Raw genomic sequence first — 24598 nt, forward strand, 5'->3', positions numbered from 1 at the left:
TTGTCCTTTTTAAGTACAGTAAAGTACTTGGAATAAAAGCCATTATGCCAATCGTCCAATGATACGGTGTGAGGCCCCCGTACAGGAGGCCTATGTAGGAGTGCCGTCGCTCCCATCACGGACCCAAATTACCCAAACCTCACCCCCTCCTTCTCCACCCCGTCGCGAGGATAAGCAGGTTGATACTGAGGGATTAGGAGTGATACCTGAAGAACCGGGAACCCAAGAGATTGGGGTAGATACCCGAGACTTAACTCAGGTGCTGAAAGAGTTAACCCTGACACCAAAGGGGGAGAAGGTTTCGGCGGGAAAAGGAAGGGAGGAGATGGAGGCAGCCTCCGGGGATATAAGGGGAAAGCGGGAAGAGATCCTGGGCGGCTGGGAATGGATCTGGGTGGAAGATCCATGGACCGGCAGGTGGGAGCAGGTGAGGGTGCCGCATGAGGAGGCAGAGAGAAGAAGGAGACAAGGCCTGAAACCCCAACCCTCTTATTGGGGGGAAACAGAGGCTAAGGATTGGAGGCGTAAGTTGAGAGAGGAGAGAGAGGCGGTGTTGAGGGAGACAGAAAAGGCATGGCATATGGAGGAATTGCGGAAGATGGGGGTTTACCCGGACCCTGGTTGGAAGGCCCCGGAGAAGAGTTGTCCCTATGGGGCTGGAGCGGCGATGAAGAAACCCTTCCCTTGATCCTACCGGGTGATGGTATCCCCGAAACTGGAGGGCCAGTGAAGGATGTAACTGGTCCTTGGACTGTAGAAGAGACTAACCCCTTTTTGGGAAGTTTGTGGACACCCTTGCGCCCTAGACCCGAGGCTCAAGAGAAGTTAAATGAGGTTAAGCAAACTGTTCCTGTTAGCGTTAATGTTCCAATAAATACTTAACCTGTTGGTTTAACCCGTCAGCCTTTATTGAGTGTGACTGACCCCACAGCAAATGAACCCTCACATACGGGAACAATGGCTTGCTTGGACAGCAGGGTGGTAACCTCATCCTGGAGGATAGGAGAAAAGGGCGTAGGGCAAATGAACCCCAAGGGGGGCAGGGATTGAAATTAAATCCTGTAGCCTTGAGAAATGATGGCTAGGACCCAATGGATGGTGGTAACACTCTGCCAACAGGGCAGGTACGGTGCCAATCTGGTTTGCAAAAAGTTAGGGGCATTCCCTTGGAAAGGGAAGCACGTAGGAGTAGAGTTAGTATGGCTTACCCTTCCTCTGGTTATTGGGAAGGGACTGACGTGGTAGAGTTGAACTGCGGGGGCGAAAGGAAGGCAGGAGTGGCTGTGGGGTCGAGGAAGACGTCTGGCTGATGAGGTCGAAATTGCCTATATGGTTGATATCGCTGGTATTGGTATTGAGAGTAGGGCCGGGAATAGGGCTGACTGAAGCGGTAATTGGACCTTGAGTAGGTGGAAAACTGTTGGGAAGAATAAGATTTTGCGGTTTTATGCATTTTGTGAAAGTTTTCCATATCTTCATCAGTCTTACTGTTGAACAGTCCAGTACCGTTGAAGGGTAAGTCCTCGACATGGGACTTGGTATCATCAGATATCATTGATGAGCGAAGCTATGCATGGCGATGAATGGAAATGGATGAGACTAGAGTCTTAGATGCAGCTTCTGCTGCGTGGCGTGCTGCAAGCCGTTGATGCTTGGCCAAAGTGATAGCTTCGGCATGAATGTCAGTAAGGTCAGACTTCAATGACTCTGGAGCGGTCTCCAGAAGAGGGAGGACCCTGTTCCAAAGGTAGCACTGGTATGCTCCCACAGTGGCCTGATAATTAACGTTCCGTAGGAGGAAAGACTGTAGGGAGTAAACTCGCCTGCCGAGGATATCAAGTTTTCTGCCTTCTTTGTTCATGGGAGTAGCTTTAGATTTGTTAGAGCTCCGAAACTGACTGGATTCCACTATAATGGAATTTGGTGGAGGATGCTTATTGAGGAAGCAGATGTTGTCGCCATGGGAGTTATACAGGTTCTCAGTTCTACGAGAAATCTGCATCATCGAAGGGGGTTTATCCCAAGTGTCTTTGATAAGTTGTAAGTTGTAAGACCGATTTATTGAAGGAGAGGCTGACTGGTGATGTTGTGTCACGAAGAATATCATCGAAGACAGGGTCAGGCTCGGGAGAGGAAGGTTCCTCCACTTGAAGGTGAAAGGCATGAGCCATGTATGAAATAAAGTGAGTGTAGGAGGAGAGGTCCTCTGATGGGGAGGAAGGCTGAACCTCTTTAGTCCCATCTGGAGTGGTAGTGACATCGGGAGAGGAATGATGTGAAGAGACAGACTGGTTGTCATCAAAGGATGGTTGTGAATAAGGCAATGTATCACAACATTGGGGTTCATAAGGAGACTGATCCCGCATATTAGGTTGCTCCATGCCATCAGGGGCAGCATAGGATTCCCATAACAATGGGAGTCTAGGCTGGAACGATGTCGAGGCCAGTTGCTGTGTCTTGGCAGATCCTCTTTCAGGAGGAGGGGACTTGGCAGTTTCAGGGGCGAAACGAGCCTGTTTCTGTTGGTCAGTATGATATCGCTCAAAGTGAGCCTGCCAGACAGCGGGGTCGAAGAGCTGGTATGGCATCACGGAGAATGGGAACAAATCTCCAAACGGTATGAAGGGTCTCTGTGGAGATATATGCTTTCTTTGTTTATTTCCTAGGGAGGGGGCGGGAGATTCGGGATCAGAGACCTGAGTTTCAACTGCCCTCCCTGTTGCGGGGTTGGAATGGGCTGAGGCTGGGCTGGAGGGAATCACAGCCGCTGGTTGGCCGAAACTGGGCGTGAAACTCGATGCCATGGCAGAAATCACTGTCTGCTGGACATCCTCCTGGTCGGAGGCAAAGTCCTGGTCGTCCCTCAAAGACTCCTCGAAAAGAGGGGGAGGGAGAAAGGTCTGGGGTGGCTGGGGATGAGTAATTTTTTCTGGTTTGGAGGTTTTGGTAGTGGGCTTCTTAGAAGAAGGAATGGGAGGCTTGGAGGACTTGGCGGAAGCTCTTGACTTCTGGGTTTTCTTTTTCTGCTTCGGATCCGCAGGGGGAGCGGGGTCTGCGGCTGGGCAGCTAGGAGCTGATCGGATGAGGAAGTAGGGGATCTCACCAGTTCCCGAGGAGGGGATGGAGGATTCATCGTTATTTGCCAGAGGTGAGACCGAAGTCTCTGAAGGCGCTGTTTCAATGCTGGACGAGTGAGATTCTTGCAAGCAGTGCAGGAATGAGTGGGGTGCGATTCACCCAAACAGAAAAGACAATGATCATGAGCATCATAAAGACAGATTTTGTTAGGGCAAGAAGTACAGTGTTTGAAAGGGAACTGATAGGCCATAGGAAAGAAGGGAGGGGGGAATAAAGGCGGGAGAAGAGAAAAAGGTAGAAAGAAATAGCTCCCGCTGAGCAGAAAGCAGCAAAACCAAAGATTAGCCCTTAAAAGGACTTTTGGTTTAGTTAGCATGAGGCTAGAGAAATAGCTAGAGGCTAGACAGCTAGTAGAAAAAGTTAGAAGCGCTCCAATCTTCCTAAGAGAACTGAACAGCTCGGAGGAAAAGAGGAACTGAGGGGAAGGGCTGGTGGGCGGAGCATATGCCTTGTGGGGGAATCACACCACTAAATTGTTACTTTCAGCTCTAGAATCTTCCGAGAACGTCAGCGCAGGCACAGACAATACCCATATGTGTGCATTCACAGAGGCCACGAAGAAAAACAGGAAGGTAGTAGTAAGCAGAGTTAAATGTTGAACAACATCAAAAAGGCTCCGTGAGAATGGGAAAAAAAGGCCAGGGTGGGGAGAAGAGAACTATGTGGGGGAAGAAGTGAAGGGAGATTAGGACATTTCTAACCGTTGACAAGCTACATACTGTGGCTAGATTCAAAATAAACATGGTGACCCAGAAGGAAACTGCATTCTCTTTGCCAGCAGCACCCACATTTAATAGCTAAGCTTTAAGAAAAGCAAATAATGGCTGAAATTCTGTTGCATACAACCATCAGCCTTATATTGCACAACAGGATTTCAGCCAATGAGTCTAGACAGCATGGAATTTGGTTCATGAAAGCTCATACTGAAACAAATCTGTTAGTCTTCAAAGCATTACAACATTTTGGCCTTTGTTTTCCCTTTAATTTTGTCAACCAAAACGACCTATAGCACAGAATGCCAGATCACAAGAAAGCCCTATCTTCACAAAAACATGTCCACTTTATTTTAATTCCAAATATTTTGAGGAAACGACACAGACTAATTTAATAGAGCAGCAAGATATAAATCTTTATTTTTAAATTCTTTCATATTTCTTACCAAATACACATATTGTCAAGTGTGGATTACTACTTAGAAATTAAGGATCCCAATACTTCCTTTGTAATAAAGCAACAACCAAGCCACTTCCCTGTCATCAAAGTACGATAGCAGTTCTGTACAAGTATCTTGTGCAGCACGCGGAAGCCCCACTTCACTTCTTTGGACTCCGTGTCCTCAATGCATGCCAAGCCTTCACCACTGGTTCTCTGTTATTCCATATAAGCTGATACCCATATGTTACATACCACCTAGAAGAAATAAAAACATAACCTGAGTTGAAAGACCCTCAAAATGCATCACAGACATAACAAATGTTACACAACAAGACTCATGAAACTGTTTAGTGAGAATAATTCTCAGCAATAAGGAAGTCAGAACACATTGCGTAGAATTGTCATAAGTAGAAAAAACACTACACCTGCATGGCACACTCTCACAGCTGTACATAATGTAAGAACTTACATGCCAAACAGAGCCCCACCAAGATGTGCTGCATGATCAAAAAACCTCCATCCCAAGAGAAGTCCTGCACTGTCCAGTGCAATAATGGCTTTTAAAGCCTAAACAAATAGCACAGAATTAGCAGTATTCTTACACAACAACATTACATCATTTATTAGCAGAATTGGAACTAGTAAAAATTGAAACTAGAAAAAAAACCCTGATTGCATAAACTATATCAGCACAACGAACATGATATTACTGGTTATTTGTAATTAAAAGAGTTCCTACCTCAGTCTTGGGGTTTGCACAAGTTATGCTCAGTAAAACTGATTGCAAGAGAGCCCCAGACCAAAGCAGGAAGTTTTTAATGTATGGCACCATCTCTTATGTTAGCATGATTTACGTAACAGGATTTTGGTGCCTGAGCAGTTTCAAAGACTATTCATGAAATATCAAGCAAAGCCAGCCTGCTTTTCTAGGACAAAAAGAAAAATAGCTCATAGAGACAAGTAATCTGCACACCTCCGCTGTGAAATTTCTACTATTTCACATGGGATCCCTCTTCAGAATTCTATATATTAATTGCCTTTGAAACCCATGATTCACAAATTAAATTCTGCAGCAAACAACTCCATTATGTATGTAGTAAAAGGAGCAAATAAAGTTCTAGATAGCTGATAATTTGTTGGACTTAAACAGAATTTTAAACTGAAATTATGGGGAGTTTTGAAATGTAACTGATGGACAGCACTGAATGAGATGGATTCTTTCCATTTCTCAAAACTACTTACATTTCCAGCTGTGAATGTGAACATTGGAAGAAATATTATAGCTAGCTTGGCTTCTGGCATTTTTGTACAAACTGCTGCAAGGACTGTCATTAGAGCACCTGACTGGAATCACATTAAAACAGAAATTAAGAATGTTAATTTCAAACATTAGCTACTTTACAATTTACCATTAAAATGAAGAATCTTTAATTTCAGATTGGAAATGAGATCAACCAGAAACCAATGTCGGAAAATTATTGCATATCTTTCCTCTGAGATTCAAGAAGTGGATTTAGTTAGATTAACTATACCATTAACAACTGGTGGTATAATGGGGAAAGAATGCAGCCGGTACCTAGCTATAGAAGCTGCAAAAATTCATCATATTAAGACAATTCCACACACATTTGGAGAGAAAATTATTTCCATTAAATATGGCAGAAATCCTATTGGTGCTCATGTAACATTTGTGCAACCTGATGAAGCTAATGGGGCTATATGAGGAAGTGCCAGGGTGCATTTCAGTCACATGCCTGGTCACATGCCTGATTGTGCAGCCAGAATGTTCCCAAGCACCTCCTTAATTAACCATAACTAGCCGTGGCAGGCTTTGCAACTCTTGCACAAAGACCAACAGGATTCCAACCAAAGAGTATTTCTTATCCAGACAAGCATCTTCTCCAAATGGTTCAAGACAGAAATGTATGCATAAATCTCATAGTTCATCAGGAAAAAACAATACAAATTCTACTGTAACAAACCAAACTTGAGATTTAACAAGCGCACTAAACATTGTAGCTTCATACCTGATCCCATTTATATTTTACTCAGAAGGCTGTCTAAATTATAAAAGTTATAAAACAATTAATCCTTAGAATTTAGCAGTTTTATACTACTGAACTCAGTGGGACTTACTTCAAAATAAGCATGTAGAAGACTGAGGCAGCAGAACTGCACTCCTAACTATAAAACTAGTTAGGAGACCAACTGAAGTCTGTAGGACTCTGTTCCAAAAAAAAGTGTTTACAAGTGAGGCTGAGTTAAAAATCATAACTAGCCCAACTAATTCTTCCTTTTATCTTTGCAATCTTAAAATCTAAGAAGCCAAGTGTTATGGAAGACTGAGGTGGTGAAAATATTCACTTCACTGAATGGCTTATCTGATATTAGAGAGATAGGGTGAAATCCTGTTGAACAACTTAAATCTCTGGAAGAATGATGACATCATCAGCAGGGGCCATTTTCTGTAATTAAAAACTTCCTACTTCTGTCCTGTGACTCTTCTGATTCTCATATAATCCCTTTCATCATATGGGAACCACAGAAGGAGGAAGTCTTTTCCAAAAACTGGCCCTGTCAGTAATGTCATCCAGCAGTAGTAGTTTTCAATAAAGACTTCTTTTCCTTTGGTCCTGCGGCTCCCACAACTTCTATGCAATGAAAGAAGTCAGAAGTCAGAAAAGCTGCAAGACAAAAGTAGAAGGCTTTTAATTACTGAAAATTGCTCCACACTAGTGATAAAATCATCCTTCTATTGGCATATATTAAGCAACAGGATATCAGATAGAAACATTTTAAAAAGCTAAAACAAGTATTAGCATCTAATAAGGAATGTGTTTTATTCTTCCTGTGGTATGGCTTAGGCAGACATCCTCAGATTTCATTAGAATACTCTCCACTATAGCTGTAATCAAAGGTATCGACTTCTGCTTAAATAGAAGAAACAATGGCAAAAAAGAACTTCTGAGGAACACCTAGATTTGTTTATGTTAAAGAGGAACTCACAGCTCCAAGTGATGGTCCAAACCTTCCTGTGGCGATTTTGAAGATATAACTGGTAAATGTGGAAACAACCCCTAGAAAGGTGTAAAATGTTAGAAAGACAGATTTACTGAATGGCACAAAACATTACTACACATTCTTTTCTTTTCTTTCAGATAATGGACTTCCCTATGAAGAAATACACAATTTTAAGGCAGTTAGAAGCTCTTTCCAGACTAGAACATGCACATGTCTTGCTATCAAGGTTGGCTCTACCTATATTAGAAAGAGCAAGAAGGTTTCATAGGCATTTCGCCTCAATTTACCGAATTTTTCAGTGTATAAAATGACACATTTTCCTTAAATAATTAGACAAAAAAATGAGGATCGTTTTATACATGGAAGGGAGCAGCTTTTCCCTGCCTTTTGTGAAGCCACGGGGCTTAAGAAAAAGGGAGGGAAGGCTCCCTTCCTATAAAGCAGCCGTGAAAGGGCTTCATGACCGCAGCCCTTTGATCCTGAAGCCCTGGAAGTTACAAATGTTACAAAGTGCAACTTGTCCTATCAAGGTTATGAAACAGTTATGCAGAAATGTCTTTCTCTGCACAACTTAAAGGTAAATGAAACCCATCTTTCATTGTGTATACCAACCCCTTCCCTTTAAAAAAAGGTACTAAACTAAAATGGTAGCGATGCTGCCAATGTAATCCACCTCAGATCAGAAGGCTAATAGTCCAATTCTAGTAGCTCAAACTGACTAACCAAACCTGGGTCTAGGACAGTCAATATACTGGTCAAAGTCTGGGAACTCATTAAACAAGTGTGCTAAAGGGTGCCACCTCGTCTCCAGTAACTTAAAAATAATTCATCACACATAATAAACCTATGCAGTACCTATTAGATAAAAATACACATTTTAGATTATCTGAATAGTCAAGAAACAGATATCCAACGAATATTGGTGTTTCAGGAGTATTACCAGCAGAGAAGTACAATGCCATGAATTGCTCACGTCCTAGAAGAGAGACTATGCTGGTTGAGAAGCTCCACAAAACATACATGTTGGCTGCCAGGTGTAGAAATGAGAAATGACTAAATACAGACAGCACCATCGGAGAACACAAAACTCCTGGATGAGAAAGGAAGAAAGGAGTTATCAGACTTTTTAACACTACTGTTTTTCTCCATTTTACTTAGTTTGTACGTAGAATTGTTCAAAGACCAAGTTAGAGAAGAAGACTCACCATGCTTGAGGGTACGAAACTATTTGCATACCTCTAAATAAACTGCATTACTAGTACTGAAGACAACTAGCATTAAAATAGAGATGGGGAACCTGTTGCTCTCCGATGTTCTGAATGCCAGTCAGAATGGACAGTGCTAAGTGATGCTGTGGTCCTGCAATACTTTGAGAGCTACAGATTCCTCACCCTAGTACCAAATGAAAAAGCATTTGACTACAAAGAGCTATTTTTTGCATTTAATTTCACTTATGAACAGCATAGCAAAGGTCATTAATTTACCACTCTCCCTCTCTTGGTCCTCTTGGAGGGTGGCTTAGCCCAGCTCCCTGGAGCCACAAACTTTCTTAATGCCATCATAGGCATTGAGGAACTTCAAGTGTTGCAGCTGCTCGCTTCCAATCTTTGGCAAATGGTCCATACATGTGTGGCCACCACTGCTGAATTGTTTGGAGAATGGTGTACCCACCCACCCCCTCCAACTTCAGCTTCCTGCAAGATTTCTTTCCACGCAGGGGGTGCACTGCTCCTATTCTCACTCCTACAATGAAAGAGGAATAATTGTGGAATTGCTGACTCAAAACAGGACATGCTGTTATGGCTGGTGCAGCTCCCTCTCAGCCTGTGTTATTTAGGAAGGAGTCTTGTGGTGGAGATGTTGCAAATGCTGTGGTCTCTCTTCTTGCCCCTCTAACCCTCCACACAGCCATGGTGCAGCTGGCCAAGACTTTAACAATGGTAAGAGGGGTCATATGATGGGGAACACTCTTCTCTAACTGAATGCAGATCTGCAGACATGCTGCTGGCTTCCTCTCTCTGTCTCCTACCTTGGACAGGAAGAGAATAGGGCCACCCAAAGAGATACAGTACAATCATTCTGGAATTTAAACCCACAGCAAATGAAAAGCAAATGAGAAGCAAGTAATGTCCTCATATGCCAATTCTTCCAAACTAGGAGAGTTCCTATAAGAGACGTAGAAAAATTACCTCTGTATCTTAAATTCTGGGGCTCTGGACCTCAAAAGTATTTCTTCCATAGCTTTATGTCCTTCCTAAACAGCACCAATAACTACTTTGAATTTTGTCCCCCTTCCACCACCCCTGTCTTGCATAATCAAGTGGATGAGTTAGATAAATGGGGTACTGATCCCCATACTCAAACCTTGATGCACTGAAGGGTAAGTATAGAAATGTACTGCTTCCTGTCCGGTCAGGTGCCACAAAATGCTAATCATTTGCTACTCCTTTTGTGCAATTCTGCACTGCACCTGCCACAGCAATAAAATCCTTGCCAAATGCCTAGGTCTCCACACCTAGCCAATATGACAGATGGAGGGGAGGGGAACCATTTGGCTCTAAACAAATCTAGATGTGGTGTGCGGGGAAGATTCTTAAATGGCTACAATTTAAACTGGCCATGAGCATAATCCCTGTGTGTGTGTACGCGCACACATACATACACACACATACGCATGCATCTACTGGCAAGCAACTACTCTGGGTAGCTTGCATCAGACGAACATATAAAATAAATTGACAAAGAAAAAGAAACGTCTCACACTGATAATCCCTTGTATCACAAGCACAGAGAGATGGTAATAAACCAAATGGAAGGCAAAGAAAAGGTAACACCTATGTCTGTATAATAACCATAATAATCAATGTCTTATTAATTGTAGATATCTTGACTGCAAACATTAGGCCTGGTCCAGAGGGGGCACAATGTTACTACAAGATGCTCCACAACTCATGCAAAATAAGAACAAAGCAGACATAAGTAACACAGAAGATATGGAGAGAAACCGACCACAGGTGACTACAGGAAGGATCCCTCTTATTTCTAAATTTTAGTTAAGATACAACTGGTACATTATTAAGTTTTCTGAAAGAAGTACAAAGGAAGTAAACCAGCAAAATTAAAATTTTAACTATCTGACTTTAATCTTAGCTTTCTCCATAAGGGTATATAATGGCACTAATAAGTTTATCACTATAGCCCTACAGTGTTCTAATTAGGAAATGTAATATTGAGTGCATTTGCCACCACATTTTGCTGGGTTTTGAGAAATGTTTTCATGGGTAAATTTTACTTGTGAAATATATGTTTATTAGGGCATAAAATCCTATGCAAATATATGGCTTTATTTATTTCTAAATCTTTCCACCCCAAACAATTCATGCAATGAAAGCTAATTTAATGGTTGTTGTGGGTTTTTCGGGCTTCTTGGCCGTGTTCTGAAAGTGGTTTTTCCTAACGTTTTGCCAGTCTCTGTGGCCGGCATCTTCAGAGGACAGCAAACTGTGCTCATTTACTCTGTCTTTTGTTGAATAATGCAGTTAAATCATAAAGCCAAAATTTAATATCCAAGACAGATGCAATCCATATAATTTTGAATTTACTGTTATACAATACACTTACGAGAAGATGGATTGGATGTGAAATATTTGATCATAGTCCGTTGCAAAGCAGGTACCCGCCATAAACAGAACACAAAGATATTTGCAGCTATAATGCCTATAAATTTAACCAAAAAAAGTTTAATGACAAAGCAAATATACAATATATACAATCACAAATAAGTTCTTACAAACTCAAATGCCCCAGACAATCGTATCTCATGTGGATTTAAGCAGGAATCGTTCAATCTGAAAACTATATTTTTCAAAACACACAAAAAACAGTAAGACTGTCATATCCAGTTCACAAGCCACAGAAATATATGCTTATAGATTTCAAATTGGTGATTACAGAAAGACAGGTTTCCTCAAAGATGGCATCCACTCTTTGCAGTATGTCAAACAGTAGCATGTACTAGGCATTCCCTAAAAACACACTTTTCTATTTTAGCTTTATCTTAGACATGAGCTTTTCTGAACGATCTTAAACATTATTTTCTTAAATTATTGGTTTATTTTCTTACAGTGCTGCTGTAAACTGCTTAAACTTTATGTAAATAACATAAAATATATAACTATTTCTATTCATGAATATGCCTCTCACAAGCAATTATGTCCTTTTAAGAGCTACATCTCATATTTCCTATTTTATGAAACTTCTAAAAGATCACTGACAGAATACTAATGAATTGCAAGAAAGCCTTGATTGTCTTTTTACTGATTGATTAAGTATCTGAGAAGGATGAAATGGAATAAATTTAATTATTATCTACACATTGAAATCATTTCTTACATCAGCAAGAACCAGTCTTTTCTTCCTGAAATGCTTATTTTAATAAAGTGTTTCAGAGTTATATGCTATTATATGATATTACGGCTGTATCAAATATTTTTAATGACTTCAATAAGTAAATTTACATGTTACATCCTGTTACATGCAAATTCCTATGTGGGAAATGTTACCTCATGCAAACAGGTCTCATCACAGACAAATCCTACAAAACATAATAGGTACAGGCCAGTTTCATCATCCCTTTAAAAGGTATAATTCTGACTACAATTCATGTATGTGCAATCTAATATAACATTTATGTAACTTCATATCAGTTTAACTATGTAGAGATGGACAATATATACACAGGCAGACAAAGAGTTTCCTAGGCCTATCAACTCATAAGCATGGTATGAAAGCCACCCAGTGACATACTGTACCTGTTTGCCATATTTCTCTTCCTGAGAATGTCTAATACTTGTAAGCTAACACAAACCTGACACAGCCTGTTGCCCGTTGCTCAGACTATTCCACCACAGGTTTATCTGAAACATAATGAGCAAAGTCATTATTCTACTTATTTAATGATGGCAGAAATTAAAACTCATCCATCTCTGCTATGTTCTTTAACATCTTTCAGTATATCAAAATGTTTCAGAAGTTTAAAAAAAGAATATTATATTTCAGAACTTTTTGGGCAGATGCTTAAATCATGTCTAAGAAACAAATAATGTCAGCTATGCTCCTTAGAGTGGCTACAATACTTATGTCTGTATATTAATTTATATACTGCCCATCTAGCAAATTGCTACTCTGGGCAGTGTACAACAGAACAGAATTACAAATTATGAAACTGCTCTAAAACACTAAACTATCACAAAAATAAACACACATAACAAGATGGTGGTAAATAAAAATTTCAGAACACACAGTGAAATATTCCTTTACTATGTTCACTGCATTGTTCTAGTCTGCTTTAAACAATGCAAGCACTGTTTCAAGAAGCACAGAATCATTTTTTCAGTTTAAAATTGCAACATCTTCAATTAATGTATGCAGTAACAATACTGTCCACATCAGTAACAGAGTAAGCATTACTCATTGCACCAAACACAAAACAATTTTAGCAGTTATGTTACATCACAAAGAAACAGCATGTCAAATTGTTGCCTACACATCTCTTTTCATGAAAATATAAAACATAAATCAAAATATAAAACACTTTTTGTTTTCCGAACTTTTTGCTGGAACTAACCATTCATATACATTTCCATAATTTGCAATGATAAACCACACATGACAGAGAATCCAAAAAAAGTACGCAAAGCGCACTAGAAACCCAATTTACATTTTAATTGTTTTATCTTTTTTACTGCATTTAAATTGTTGTAAGTCACCCAGAGACTGTTTGGTAATGTGGGTGGCACATAAAATTAATTTGATTTGTGATTTGATTTGTATACCACCCATCTGGCAACCCAGACCACTCCGGGCAGTTTACATAGCATAAAACAGGGTATGAGACAAAACAATACAGTAACAAAATAAAATATAAATTAATCAATATAAAATTAAACAGATAAAATTAATATCAGTGAATATTAACGTAAAAGGGAAAGAAGAAAGAAAAAAGACCGTGGGGTTGAACAACAAGTTGAATCAAGATAGAATAGAGTCCTGGAAGGCCTGTCTGAAATGTTTTTAATAATTTATTGAAATTATTATTAATAAATAATAAAGATGAGAGAATATTTATTTCTTATCATTTCATATACCGCCCATCTAACCAATGGTCATTCTGGGCAGTTTACAATCATGCAACATGAAAACAACATACTCTTCTTATATTCATGTTTGCTAATAAGAAATGAACTAGTTTCACGTACCCTTTAAAATACTGTATTAATTTTTAGCCTTCTTTCTCTAATACACACATAACGGCCAGAAACTGACTGAGGAAAAGCATACCATAAGGACAATCAGACAAAAAAGTCTCTCCCTTCCTTTAAGTGTCTCCTTACATTAGGTGCAAAATCAGCCACACAAGTGATTGCATGAAGGACAGCCTGCCAGAAGGGGGAACCAAATGCGAGGCTGCTCGTGCACAGGCAGGTTTTCGCCAACAGGATTCTGGCTATTAACCTTAGAATTTAATATCCATTTTCCGTCTCCTAATATTGAATTTATGGCATATACTTATCTTTTCCCATATGTTTTCCTTTTGAAACCTATTAATGAGTTAATATAATTTTCTAACTCCTATGGATTTTAAGACAGAACAGGGAAAATGCCAATGAATCCTGGCACCTGTTGTTATACCCCAGACAATTTTGATTGTAACATTCTACCGTAATTCCTTAGTGCACAATGTCTGAATTTTCATGTACCATTATGGGAAGAAAATTCAACTTTTATTAATATTTGGAGTAAGTTCCTTATACCTGCCTTCTGAAGTTCATCTCTTTCTGTGGTTGCATTCTATCCATCCAGTCTGCACGCGCACCTTCAAAATAGTTCTGGACCCTGCCTTTAACGTGTTCATATTGCCAAATGGCAGCTGATCCAAAAGCACAGCCTGAAAACTATACAAAATTAAGAATATATTTAACCAAGGTCAATATATAAATTCTTAAAATGAGAGAAACAGTGGGTGTAGAATTATATGCTGAGAATGTCAGATTAACACCAGAAAAATGCACAGTGGATTATACAGCAATCTCCATGGTCAGTAAGTAAGAGTGGCTCCAGCCATGCCATATTAGCTCCCTCACAAAAACTAATGGTAAAATGTGTGCTTTTTCGCCTTTTTAAGCAAGTTTAAAAAAATTACTGCCCCTATTCATTGATTCTGTTTTATCTCTCAAGCCCCTTGCCTTCTGAAAGCTTAAAGTCTCTCCTTCTATCTTTTAACTAAGTGGACAGTTTACAATAACAATTATAGGGTGGAAATATAACTTTTAAACTTCTCCCCATTGGATAGGCGGAACATGTTTGATTCCAGGAAGTACTTCTGGGGAAAACTTTGGTGCAGCATACTGTTTGGGATGGGGAAGAGACCAATGTGCGTCATCTTAGATTTTCACATAACAATGTTTTCCCAACAGCTGATCGGCAGCTGCAAAATGGCCACAAGGTTAAAAAAATGGCCGCCTGCTGTGTTTTTGCGCCGATTCCTCGCTTACCGGGCAGTGAAAATGGCAGCCGTATGGAGGATTTTCGCATAACAGTGAGTTTTTTGTCCATAGGAATGCATTAAACGGGTTTTAATGCATTGCTATGGGTTTTTTTATTTTGCATAGCGACGAATCCAGATAGCGATGATTTTTCTGGAACGGATTATCATCGCTATGCGGGGCACCATTGTACATTATTCCAGTCTCCCTGTTTTAGGTTCCAAGACTCTCTAGGGCTCCCTTTTCCTCTAGAGAAGCCTTTGGGAGCCTAATGATTAGAGTGGGGAAAGGAAGCTTTTAATCACCAAAAATTACCACTGGATCACCACCGCTAGTTCTGATCCCAGTGACAGTTAAAGACTTTCCTACCTCTGTACCAAGGCTTCCAAAGCCTCTCCCAAAGCACAAGGGAGCCCAAAGAGACTTGGAACTCAAATCTGAGGATAGGAAGCTATTTAGATAATTTAAATTAAATTTTATAATGGCAGCTGTTGACATCATCTTCTGCCACATAAAATTAAGCAAACAAGATTTGGGCCACTGTGTTTAACAGGTTTAGGACCAGGTAAGCAGAGGTTTATTTCTCTTTTGGGAATCAATGAGTGGCTCACTACTTAACTCACCTGAGGGGAAAGTTACAATACAAGAAGTGTGCATCAATTCTGAGTGAAGAGGGAGCTGGTTTATTATCTATGTTTTCAATTTTTAAGTCTCCCCCCCCTCGCCCTTCTCATTGTTGTTTTTTCGTCGTTAAGTCATGTCCGACTTAACGACCAGAGCACACCAGGCCCTCCTGTCTTCTACTGCCTCCCGGAGTTAGGTCAATTTCATGTTGGTAGTAGTAGCTCTTTATTCACTCAGATTTTGGTGATCTTTAAAGATTTATAGAGGCACTGCTATAGCATGAGATTCCAATTACTTCTCCATTTCTATACACTGAACAATTTTCACACACTTTCATCTATTACAGTAGTGAAATGGGTCTAAACCTACTACAATCAACCATCAAGTTACAAACCAACCTAGTTACGAATTTTTCGAGTTAAGAACCACTCTGATGGGAAAATATTCTATCAATTTGCGAACCCAGCTTCGGGTTATGAACGGAAAAAAGGGCAGGGAAAAAGGGCGGGAAATTCAAAACTCAGCCTCCCAGGCTTCCCACCCCTTCCCCCTGCCTTTCTCCATTCAGAGGCTTCCCCAGCACCATGGGAGGGCTTGCGGGGGGCCTTTGAAGCCAGTAATCGCAGTGGCAGGGTGCCCCTGCCAGTCCTCCCATGGTGTTGGGCAAGCCTTCTGAGGCTTCCCCAGCACCATGGGAGGACTTGCGGGGGACCTCCGAAGCCGGCGATCACGACTGGGGCAGCCCAATGGCATTTTCAGCAGTGGAGAAACTGGGCAGCCGGGGAGAAAGGACGGATCGGCTCTCTCCTTTCTTGTCCACCGCGCAGCTTTCTCCCTCGGAAGCAGCAGCCTTTCAGGGCTTTTCATCAGGTGATTCAGCCACAGCTGCTGAGTCCCCTTCGCGCCAGGCTGAGCTCAGTCCCTGGGCCAGTGTGAAGAGGACTCAGCAGCCAATGGTGGGAAATTAAAACGTCAGAGTCTCCCGGGCTCCACCGTGATGCAGAGCCAGATGCTGCTGCGGCTGCTAAGTCCCGTTCATGCTGGGCCAGGGAGTGAGCTCAGCCCGGCGCGAAGGGGACTCAGCAGCTGTGGCTACAGCACCTGATGAAAAGCCCCAAAAGGCCGCCGCTTCCGAGGGAGAAAGCCGCGCAGTGGGCAAGAAAGGAGGGAGCCGATCCGCCATTTCTCCCCGGCTGCCCGGCTTCTCCACTGAGAAGAAAAAAGAAAAAAAGAAGAAGAAGAAAAGCCCTGCTTTTCACCCAATGAAAAGTCCTGAAAAGCCGCCGAGGGAGAAAGCCGTGCAGTGGGCAAGAAAGGAGGGAGCTGATCCCGAGCCGGGGGGGGGGAGAGAAAACCTGGATCGCCTTTCTCTCCCGCCCCGCGGCTTCTCCCGAAGGGCTGCTCCCAAGCAGTCCTAGCCCGGCAGTGGTGGCGGAGGCCTCGCCTGGCAGCGGAGGTAAGGTGCTGCTTTTTCCTTTTTAAAATTCTTTTTCTCTTGCAAGGATTGTGCTGGTGGGGTTGTTTTTTGCAGGCCCAGGGGCTTGCAGTGTTTGGTGCTTTTTATTTATTTATTTATTTGGTATTTTTTCCTTCTGCAGGAACGGATTAACGGGGTTTCAATGCATCCCTATGGGAAATCAATTTACAAACTTTTCAATTTACGAACACTGTTCCAGAATGGATTAAGTTCGTAAATCAAGGATTGACTGTAAAAGCCTACCTTAATACAAAGAATCCTCTATCTAGAAATTGTGCAGCTTACCTCTGAAGCTAAATTTTGGTTACTCGATGTCAATGGCTGCCAATTATACGCAACACTGAACAAGTAATTACCCCAATTGTAAAGATGAATGGTTTCACAAGTCTCTTCGCTGAATGGGAAGATGTATGAAAGACAGGGTCCTCAACTATAGGAGACAAACCACTTTTTCGTGGTTTAGTGCCAGTTTCCAGACTTGTCCTGTGGGGATCACTCTTCTGTGCTGGTCTTCTAAATCCACTCCTTTGTTGTGTGTATGTATACAGAATAAACCTGGTTGAGATTGGGGGGGAAATATACAGTATACTGAACTGAAAACAGATTCATTCTCATAATCCCCTAATAACTAGGAAGAATACAGAAAAAGGTAACTGAAAACGTTTTCTTTGTGACTTTTATAGTTTGGATTTCTTCACTTTTATGATTTTATCTACCCAGATTTGCAGTCCTGCTTGTCAAATTTATTTTGCAGCTTAAATAGTTGCATTAAAGCTAGCTAAGGTATAACTCCTGACTAACAGTTTCAACTACATATAAGAGAGATCCTAAAAGCACACATTGTGGTCTACATATAATCATAGTGCTAATACGCATGTGCACATACTGATCTTCTAAATAAGAATACAGGTGATGCTACCTCTATCAATTTGTCTTACACTGCATTATTTTGATTTATATTATTTTATAAGTGATCCATAAATCACAGAACTGTAGGAATGAAAGGAACTCCAAATGTCATCAAGTCCAACTCTCTGTTGATGCAAAAAATCCACAGCCAAACCATTTCTGGCAAATGGCCATTCAACATCAGTTTAAAAGCTTCCAATGAAAGAGTCTACTATTTTCCAAGCAAGTCTATTCCAACTAAACAGATCTTTCTGTCACTATGTTATTTTTAAAGTTGCAATTACCTAATGTAATTTGAATCCCTTGGTTACAGTACTATCTTATGGATCCACAGAAAATAAGCTTGTTCCATCTTCCCCCAATGAATGCTTCACATAATGAAGTTAGCTATCATGTTATATCTCTCTCTTCCCTTCAATTGTCATTTCAAGTTTGATTTGACCTAGAACCCAACTTTTTTTCTTTCTAGCAGCCATGTCGGAAGCTCTCTTCCAACACTACATTTCAAATAAATTCATTTTTTTCTCTTGATTTTCTTCATTATTCAGGTTTTATATCTCTAGATATTAATACTACAGTACAGATAATTTTCACCTTGGTCTTCGGTGATTAATGCTTACATTTAAAAGATTTTTTTCTAGTTCCTTCATAGCTGCCTTCCTGAATCTTAGTCTTCTTTTGATTTCTTGACTGACTTATGATTAAATAAGGTATAGAAAATGTTTAATTTCAATGTCTTCATTGGTGTGAACATCACATTGATTGTTCCTATATTTATTGCAGTCTTTGACATCTCCCTTCTTTAGGATTGAAATATACATTGAAAATGTCAAGTTTGTCAGCCATTGTTTTCTGTTCCATATCTGTTACCACATTGTTTCAGGGTTCTGATAGATACAGTATCTATAGCTTGAAATAATTCTATTTATGCTCCACCTATTCCTGGTGACTTAGAGTCTCTTTCACATAATTTTCTAAAATTACTGATACGTCATCAAAAGATTCTTCTTTGAAGGAAATGATATCTTCACATATCTTTTATATAGTTCTTCAAAATATTGTTCCCATCTTTATTTTATTTATTTATTAAATTTATACTCTGCCCCTCTAGACCATGTCTACTCGGGGAGGCTTACAACATAAAATAAATCAATATAAAATATATATAATTATAAAAATTTATAATTATATATATTTTATATTTATTTCCATCTTCTATTTGTTTCACTCTGGTCAGAGAATGGATTCCCATGTTCATCTTTCAGCATTGTTAATATGTGTTTACATTTGCACTTGATTTCCTGGATCTGATGGGAAAGAATTCTCATTTTATGGTCTTTCCTGATACATGTAACCTCTTCATTTTAAGGGGTGAACCCAAGGTGGAAGTACAAATAAAAGTGGGATATTGTGAGCAAATACATGTACTTATTTCCAAACATGTATTACCCTCTTGTTAAGCAAAATCCTGGGATACAGTACTGAGATAATCTAACAAGAAACATTAAATATATGTTGCAAACATCATGGATGTTACTGTGATGCTGAGAAATTCAAGGGCTGTTAGACAAAAAAATGAAAATACAAATGGATACCACTAAAATCCATGTATTCATGAATGACAGACTTCCAAAACTGGAGATATATCCTAGTTCCTACCTCCACATGGAACACCTAGATTCATGAAGTCTGAGAGACCTTATAGGTCATCTAATCTAATATCTTTGGTAACAGACGATTTCATCCTCTGCTCAAAGAAATTGATCAAAAAGACCATGCATTGAGAAACCGAAAACCCAGAGGATAGCAATAGGTAAACGGACCAGCCTTCTATGCAAGCTTATTATCACTACCATCTACTCTCAAGATTTTGGTTCACACAGTTCCCGATTTCATTGGTTTCCATCCCCCCAAAACGATTAGCCAGGAAAGGTGAGAGAATTCCCTTATCTCCCCTACCGCCATCCTTCCACCTCTTCCAGTTCCCACATCTTCCCCATCCGCAAGCAGCCGGGATCAAGATAATAATGGCATATATACTGCAGTGTTTTGTTTTGTTTTCATCTTGAAACGAATGTCGAAGACAGCCCGCCACAAGACCCACAACTTCGCATCTCAGACGCCTCGAAGGCATGGCCTCCGAATGTCCTTCTGATACGCATTAAATCCCCCCCCCCTCAAGACTCTTTCTTTGGAACTTCAACACCTCGCACCATAGTAAAAAAAACCACATTTCGCTGCCCTACCTGCGTGCCCGGCTTCCGCACCCCCATAACTCTTGCCTAGCCCAGACTCGGGAACAGCAACCCCACGCCATCTTGCCCCTGCACGCTAAACGTACTGCTTCCGGGTTAGCGGGCACTTCCTCCTGCCATCTTGAAGCGGCCCCTGTGACGCAAACTTGGGGCGTCAGAGCGGGCAAGCCGGAGTAGGAAACCGCGGCGTTTCTCCCTCTGCAGGCTGTCGTGAGAAAGGCCAAGCTGTTCCAAGAGTTTATTCGTTCGTTTCGTTCTCCTGCCAACGAACATCTTAGCCCCCCCATAATGAGCGAGTTTATTTCTGGAACCTCCTTATAAACATAATGTGGCTGCGAGTTCCTCCACAGGTTTTCTCTCACGCTTTGCTTAAGCAGCACGCTTTCGTACGCCATTTTGAGAGCAAAAGCAGCGCGCAGCTTCGGCCCCCATGTTATCCAAGACTTTCTTGGACATCCGAGGATGTCTCAGGCAGAGGACAGCGGTTCTGCCCCAGCGCGAGTGCTCTTTCCCTCCTGCCGGGGGTGGGGGTAGCTAAACGGGAACGTTCCCCTTTGTCGAATATTCCCGCATGGGGAAAGAGGGAAACGTAGGCGTGGACTCTCACGGCGGCTTGAATAAATACCAGGAAGGAAGACTGCCTTGATCCCGGCTCCAGTGGGATTGTAATACTGTACGCAGCTTTCGTGTTGTTTCCTAAGGGTTGCTTGCCCGTTCTATTCCCCCACCCCACCGCGAATAGCGTGCTGTTTAAAAAGCGAAGCAGGCTCCTTATATACCGCCCCATGGCGCTTCAAGTTAGGCGGTTTACAGGCTGATTATGCGATCTATACATTGCTCCTTCCCCTAGCAAGCGGGATGCTCAATTTACCGCCGTCGGAAGGATGGAAGGCTGAGTGAAGCAGGAGCTGGCTGCCTGGGATTGAACCCGAGTCGTGAGCAGAGTTTAACCACTGCGCCATGTGGCTCCTTCTGACAGTTTTAATTAAAGAAGGTGGTCCCCTATTTGTACCACAACCCCTATCCCTATGAAAATAACCGTCCAGAGTAGACCCTCGGTCTAGATGGGCGGGATAGGAATCAAATAAATAAATAAACAACAGGTTTCCCCCCTGCCCCCCCTCGTACCTGATATAGGAGGAATATGGTGGATTTTTGTCATGTGAAAAGTGTAGGAGTCTTGTCTGAAAAAATGTGGGGTGGCACATTCGTTTGCACACTGTTTAGTACCACATCTTCAGTTTTTGCAAGGTGTGGCTGGAAGTATTCATAGAATGATCGTAGACAGTGCAGAATGAATAGAAGCTTCAAGCGAAATTGAGAAGTAGCAATGCTTAATTGAGCATCTTCAGTTAGGGTAGCTTTGGCAGGTATGGGGATCGCTAATCCTCCATCCTGGCCCCCTGTAAACAAGGTGTGGTCCAGATTGATCCTTCACCATTTGCAGTGCTGGCTGTAGCAAATAGCAGTTACAGTCAAAGCATATGCAGGACCACAGTTATCTATTTTATCTAATACTTAGATTATTGTGTAAGAGCCAAAGTATATTTGGGTGCAAGTCATCCTACCTTAAGATGTTCATCCATGAACACATAAGTGAGCTTCGACAGAGATGTAGCACAGATGTTTAGTCTTCAAATCAGTTTAAACAATGCAGGAATTAGATCACTTGTGCTTCTGAACAGTAATTATTCACGATGAGCCTCCCAGGTTTGTTTGTTTTAAAAAAAGATATGTTATTCACCAGTCACTCATTTTGGTGGCACTCTGAGTCAGTGCAGTTAATTCAAGGCAGCACAGGTGCCAGGACACATCACCTCATCAAATGCATACATTCCAGATGAGCTTGGCTGTTCTCTCCCTCAGGAGCACAGTGGAAATTAAAACTCACCACTCCTGGTTTAGAGGTCAAATACATCAACATGCAGATTACTTGGATTTAAAAAGAACATGCAAAGTGTATAAAGCAAAGCATGCTGCTTCTATACTGCTTGCTGCTTCTATATTCTGTACCATCTATTCTAAACCACTCCCCAGCTGGTTTACAATTTAATTATTCAGGCTACATATTGTTCTCTCTCCCCCAGCGAGCTAGGTAATTTACTCAATTTACCAAATTCAGAAGAACAGAAGGCTGAGTCAACCTTGAGATAGCTACGTGAATTTGCTGGGATATAATGCAGGTTGTGGGCAGAGGTGTTTTTTTTAACTACAGTATTGTATTTTAACCACTGTGCCACAAGACTCTTCATACAGATCATACAAAGGCAAAAGCATGCTGCTTATATACCACTCTGTGGGGGTGCCATTCCCAAGGTTGCTAAGCCACATGGGTGTTCTAGTGAGGGAAAACTCGCCTAGCATCCTGTGGCTGTTTCTGAGGGAAGGAGCTGCCATCATTCTCCCTCCTTATCATTATCATAGAGAGCTTGGCATAGAGGCCTTTCCTTAGGCCAATCAGAGGGCTTGACTAATTGCCTTTCCCCAGACCAACCCTAATGTAACCATTGTCCTATCTGGATCCTGTCTACTATCTGTAATACTGTCACTACCTGTGACCTTGTAATGTTAATAAAAGGACAGTCTCCTGGGGGCAGGGAGTCAGAAGAAGACAACGACTGCTCATTCTGCTTCCTTGCTGAGTTGCCCACCAGGAGTACTGCTGGCAGACATCCATCTGTGTGTGTGGCTGACTTCTTCTATCTATTGCTAAGAGACTCTTTGCTATCCATTATCTGGTGATCACCACAAAGCCCATCAGTCTGCTCATTGCCTGAACCCCAACACCAGTCCATAGTGCTTAAAGCACTCTGGGCTGTTTACAATTTCATTATGTAGCTTATACATTGACACCCCCCAGTAAGCAATTTATCGATGTGAAAAGGATGAAAAGTGAACTTAGAGTCAGCTACCTGGGAATGAACCTGGGTCATGAGCAGAGTTTTTACTGCAGTTTAACCAGTGCACCGTGAGCCTCATAGAGTTCTGTTTAAAAATGGACTACTGTGGTTAAAACTGATGAGGTTTGGAAATTATTTTTGTATCAGATGTTTAGAAATGAATATCTTGAATTTCATATACTTTTAATTTTATTGAGATGATGTGAGGGGTCATTTCCTGGCTCCCCTTTTCCTTGAAATAAACTGACAGACTTCTTGTGTTTAGAAATCAGAGTCACATTTATTGGGTTATTCAACAAACATCCTATGTCTACAAAAGTATTCCAACCTAACAACGGGTTAGAAAGGGGTTTCCAGTCTTCCACTTTAAAGGGCTTTGTTTCCTGGGTATTCCAGGGACCCGGCCAATCCAGTGAACAGTCCGCACTCAATAATCATTCATGTTCCCTTTCCAATAAGGGTACTGTATCTTTGTCCCAGTCATCTGTCCGTACCGGTTCTCGTGGGGAGGCATCCTCCGGCCAAAGTCTCCCGAAGGACCCCTTTGCTGGTGTTGCATTATCATCCATTCTAGCCTCTTCCTCTTTTCTCTCCACCTTTTCCTTTTCCTCCCTTAACTTCCTCCTCCACCCCTTTGTCTCCCTTTCTCCCCAATAAGAGAGTTTAGGTGTAAGCTCACTCCTTCTCCGGGTGTCAGCCTCCTCTCTTTGGACCTTTAGTTTCTCTACCTTGCCAGTCCAAGGGTCCTCCAGCCATATCCCCTCCCAACCTCCCAGCAAACTGTCTCCCCCCCTCTTTATATCTCCTAACCCCACCTCCATTTCTACCTGGGGTTGTCTTCCTGCCAAAATCTTCCCATCTTCTCCAACAGACACCCCCCCTCAGTTTCTCCTCCATGTTCTCTGAGCTTTGCTCCGGTGGTCTGTTCTTCCTGGGAGGGGGGATGAGTGGTGTTTGCACCTCCTTGTTGGCAGAGAGCTGGGAGGGACGGCGCTCCCATGAGAGTAGGGTTGCCAGATACATTGGTACCAAAAGGAGGACATAGAAAGACAAAAAGGAGGACAAAGGAGGACATATTGAATGTTTCATTTGAATCGTCCCAGATTAAACCCACAATCAATACTATTTTATTACAATTGCTGCCAATAAACGTCTATTAGTGAACTGACCAAGAAACAGTCATGTTAAAAAATAAAAATAAATTCAATGGAGGCTTTTTTCAAAATACCAACAAACATTATTTAAACAGCTAATTGTACAATTATTACCTTATAATCTTTATTAATTACACTAAATATTTCTCAGAGGAGCCAACTTTTCACAGATCTTCATTAGCAATAATGAAACTGTTCACAAGTAATATTCTTCAAATTGTACTTTGTGAGAATGATGCCTTTTACAGAGTCAACTAAGAGTCTGTTCTTTTCCTTTGTCCATTGAGCATTAATCAAGGAAAACACTCCACATTGCCATTGTGTCCAGGAATACAGAAGAATACTTCACAAATTTTAAGTAACTCAGAAAAGCAACTTGCATTTGGGCAACTTTGGAAAAAATGAACTCCAAAAGGTTCCT

At 41.4% G+C, this 24598-nt stretch overlaps 1 protein-coding gene across 3 annotated transcripts; it reads right to left on the reverse strand.

The window, feature by feature from the left end:
- Positions 1 to 4241: 4241 nt before the first annotated feature.
- PARL (presenilin associated rhomboid like) lies at positions 4242 to 21138 on the reverse strand. 3 transcript variants are annotated; one of them, XR_013543070.1, is made up of 11 exons: positions 20115 to 21138; positions 17316 to 17514; positions 14127 to 14267; positions 12182 to 12230; positions 10936 to 11031; positions 8255 to 8404; positions 7300 to 7370; positions 6430 to 6518; positions 5536 to 5637; positions 4763 to 4860; positions 4242 to 4548 (listed from the first exon to the last, which is right to left on the reverse strand). XR_013543070.1 is itself a non-coding variant. In XM_020803061.3 (10 exons), exons 1-10 carry the CDS (start codon positions 20516 to 20518, stop codon positions 4452 to 4454), a joined length of 1407 nt encoding a protein of 468 aa, XP_020658720.2. In that variant the 5' UTR covers positions 20519 to 21138; the 3' UTR covers positions 4242 to 4451. The 3 variants fall into 3 exon arrangements, 2 of the variants coding, with proteins under 2 accessions (XP_020658720.2, XP_078245512.1); XM_020803061.3 differs by lacking the exon at positions 6430 to 6518; XM_078389386.1 differs by lacking the exons at positions 6430 to 6518; positions 14127 to 14267; positions 17316 to 17514 and having other exon boundaries at positions 20115 to 20209.
- Positions 21139 to 24598: the final 3460 nt, after the last annotated feature.

The sequence above is a fragment of the Pogona vitticeps genome, chromosome 3, assembly GCF_051106095.1.
Source record: "Pogona vitticeps strain Pit_001003342236 chromosome 3, PviZW2.1, whole genome shotgun sequence".
Lineage (NCBI taxonomy): Eukaryota > Metazoa > Chordata > Lepidosauria > Squamata > Agamidae > Pogona > Pogona vitticeps.

Excerpts from the sequence above, each read along its gene's own strand:
- PARL (XM_020803061.3), bottom strand. The coding sequence starts at position 20,518 with ATGGCGTACGAAAGCGTGCTGCTTAAGCAAAGCGTGAGAGAAAACCTG. Across the intron at positions 8,405-10,935 it reads CACATCCAATCCATCTTCTC|GAGTTTTGTGTTCTCCGATG; the intron begins GTAAGTGTATTG and ends TTTCTCATCCAG. Across the intron at positions 5,638-7,299 it reads TTGGACCATCACTTGGAGCT|TCAGGTGCTCTAATGACAGT; the intron begins GTGAGTTCCTCT and ends ATGTGATTCCAG.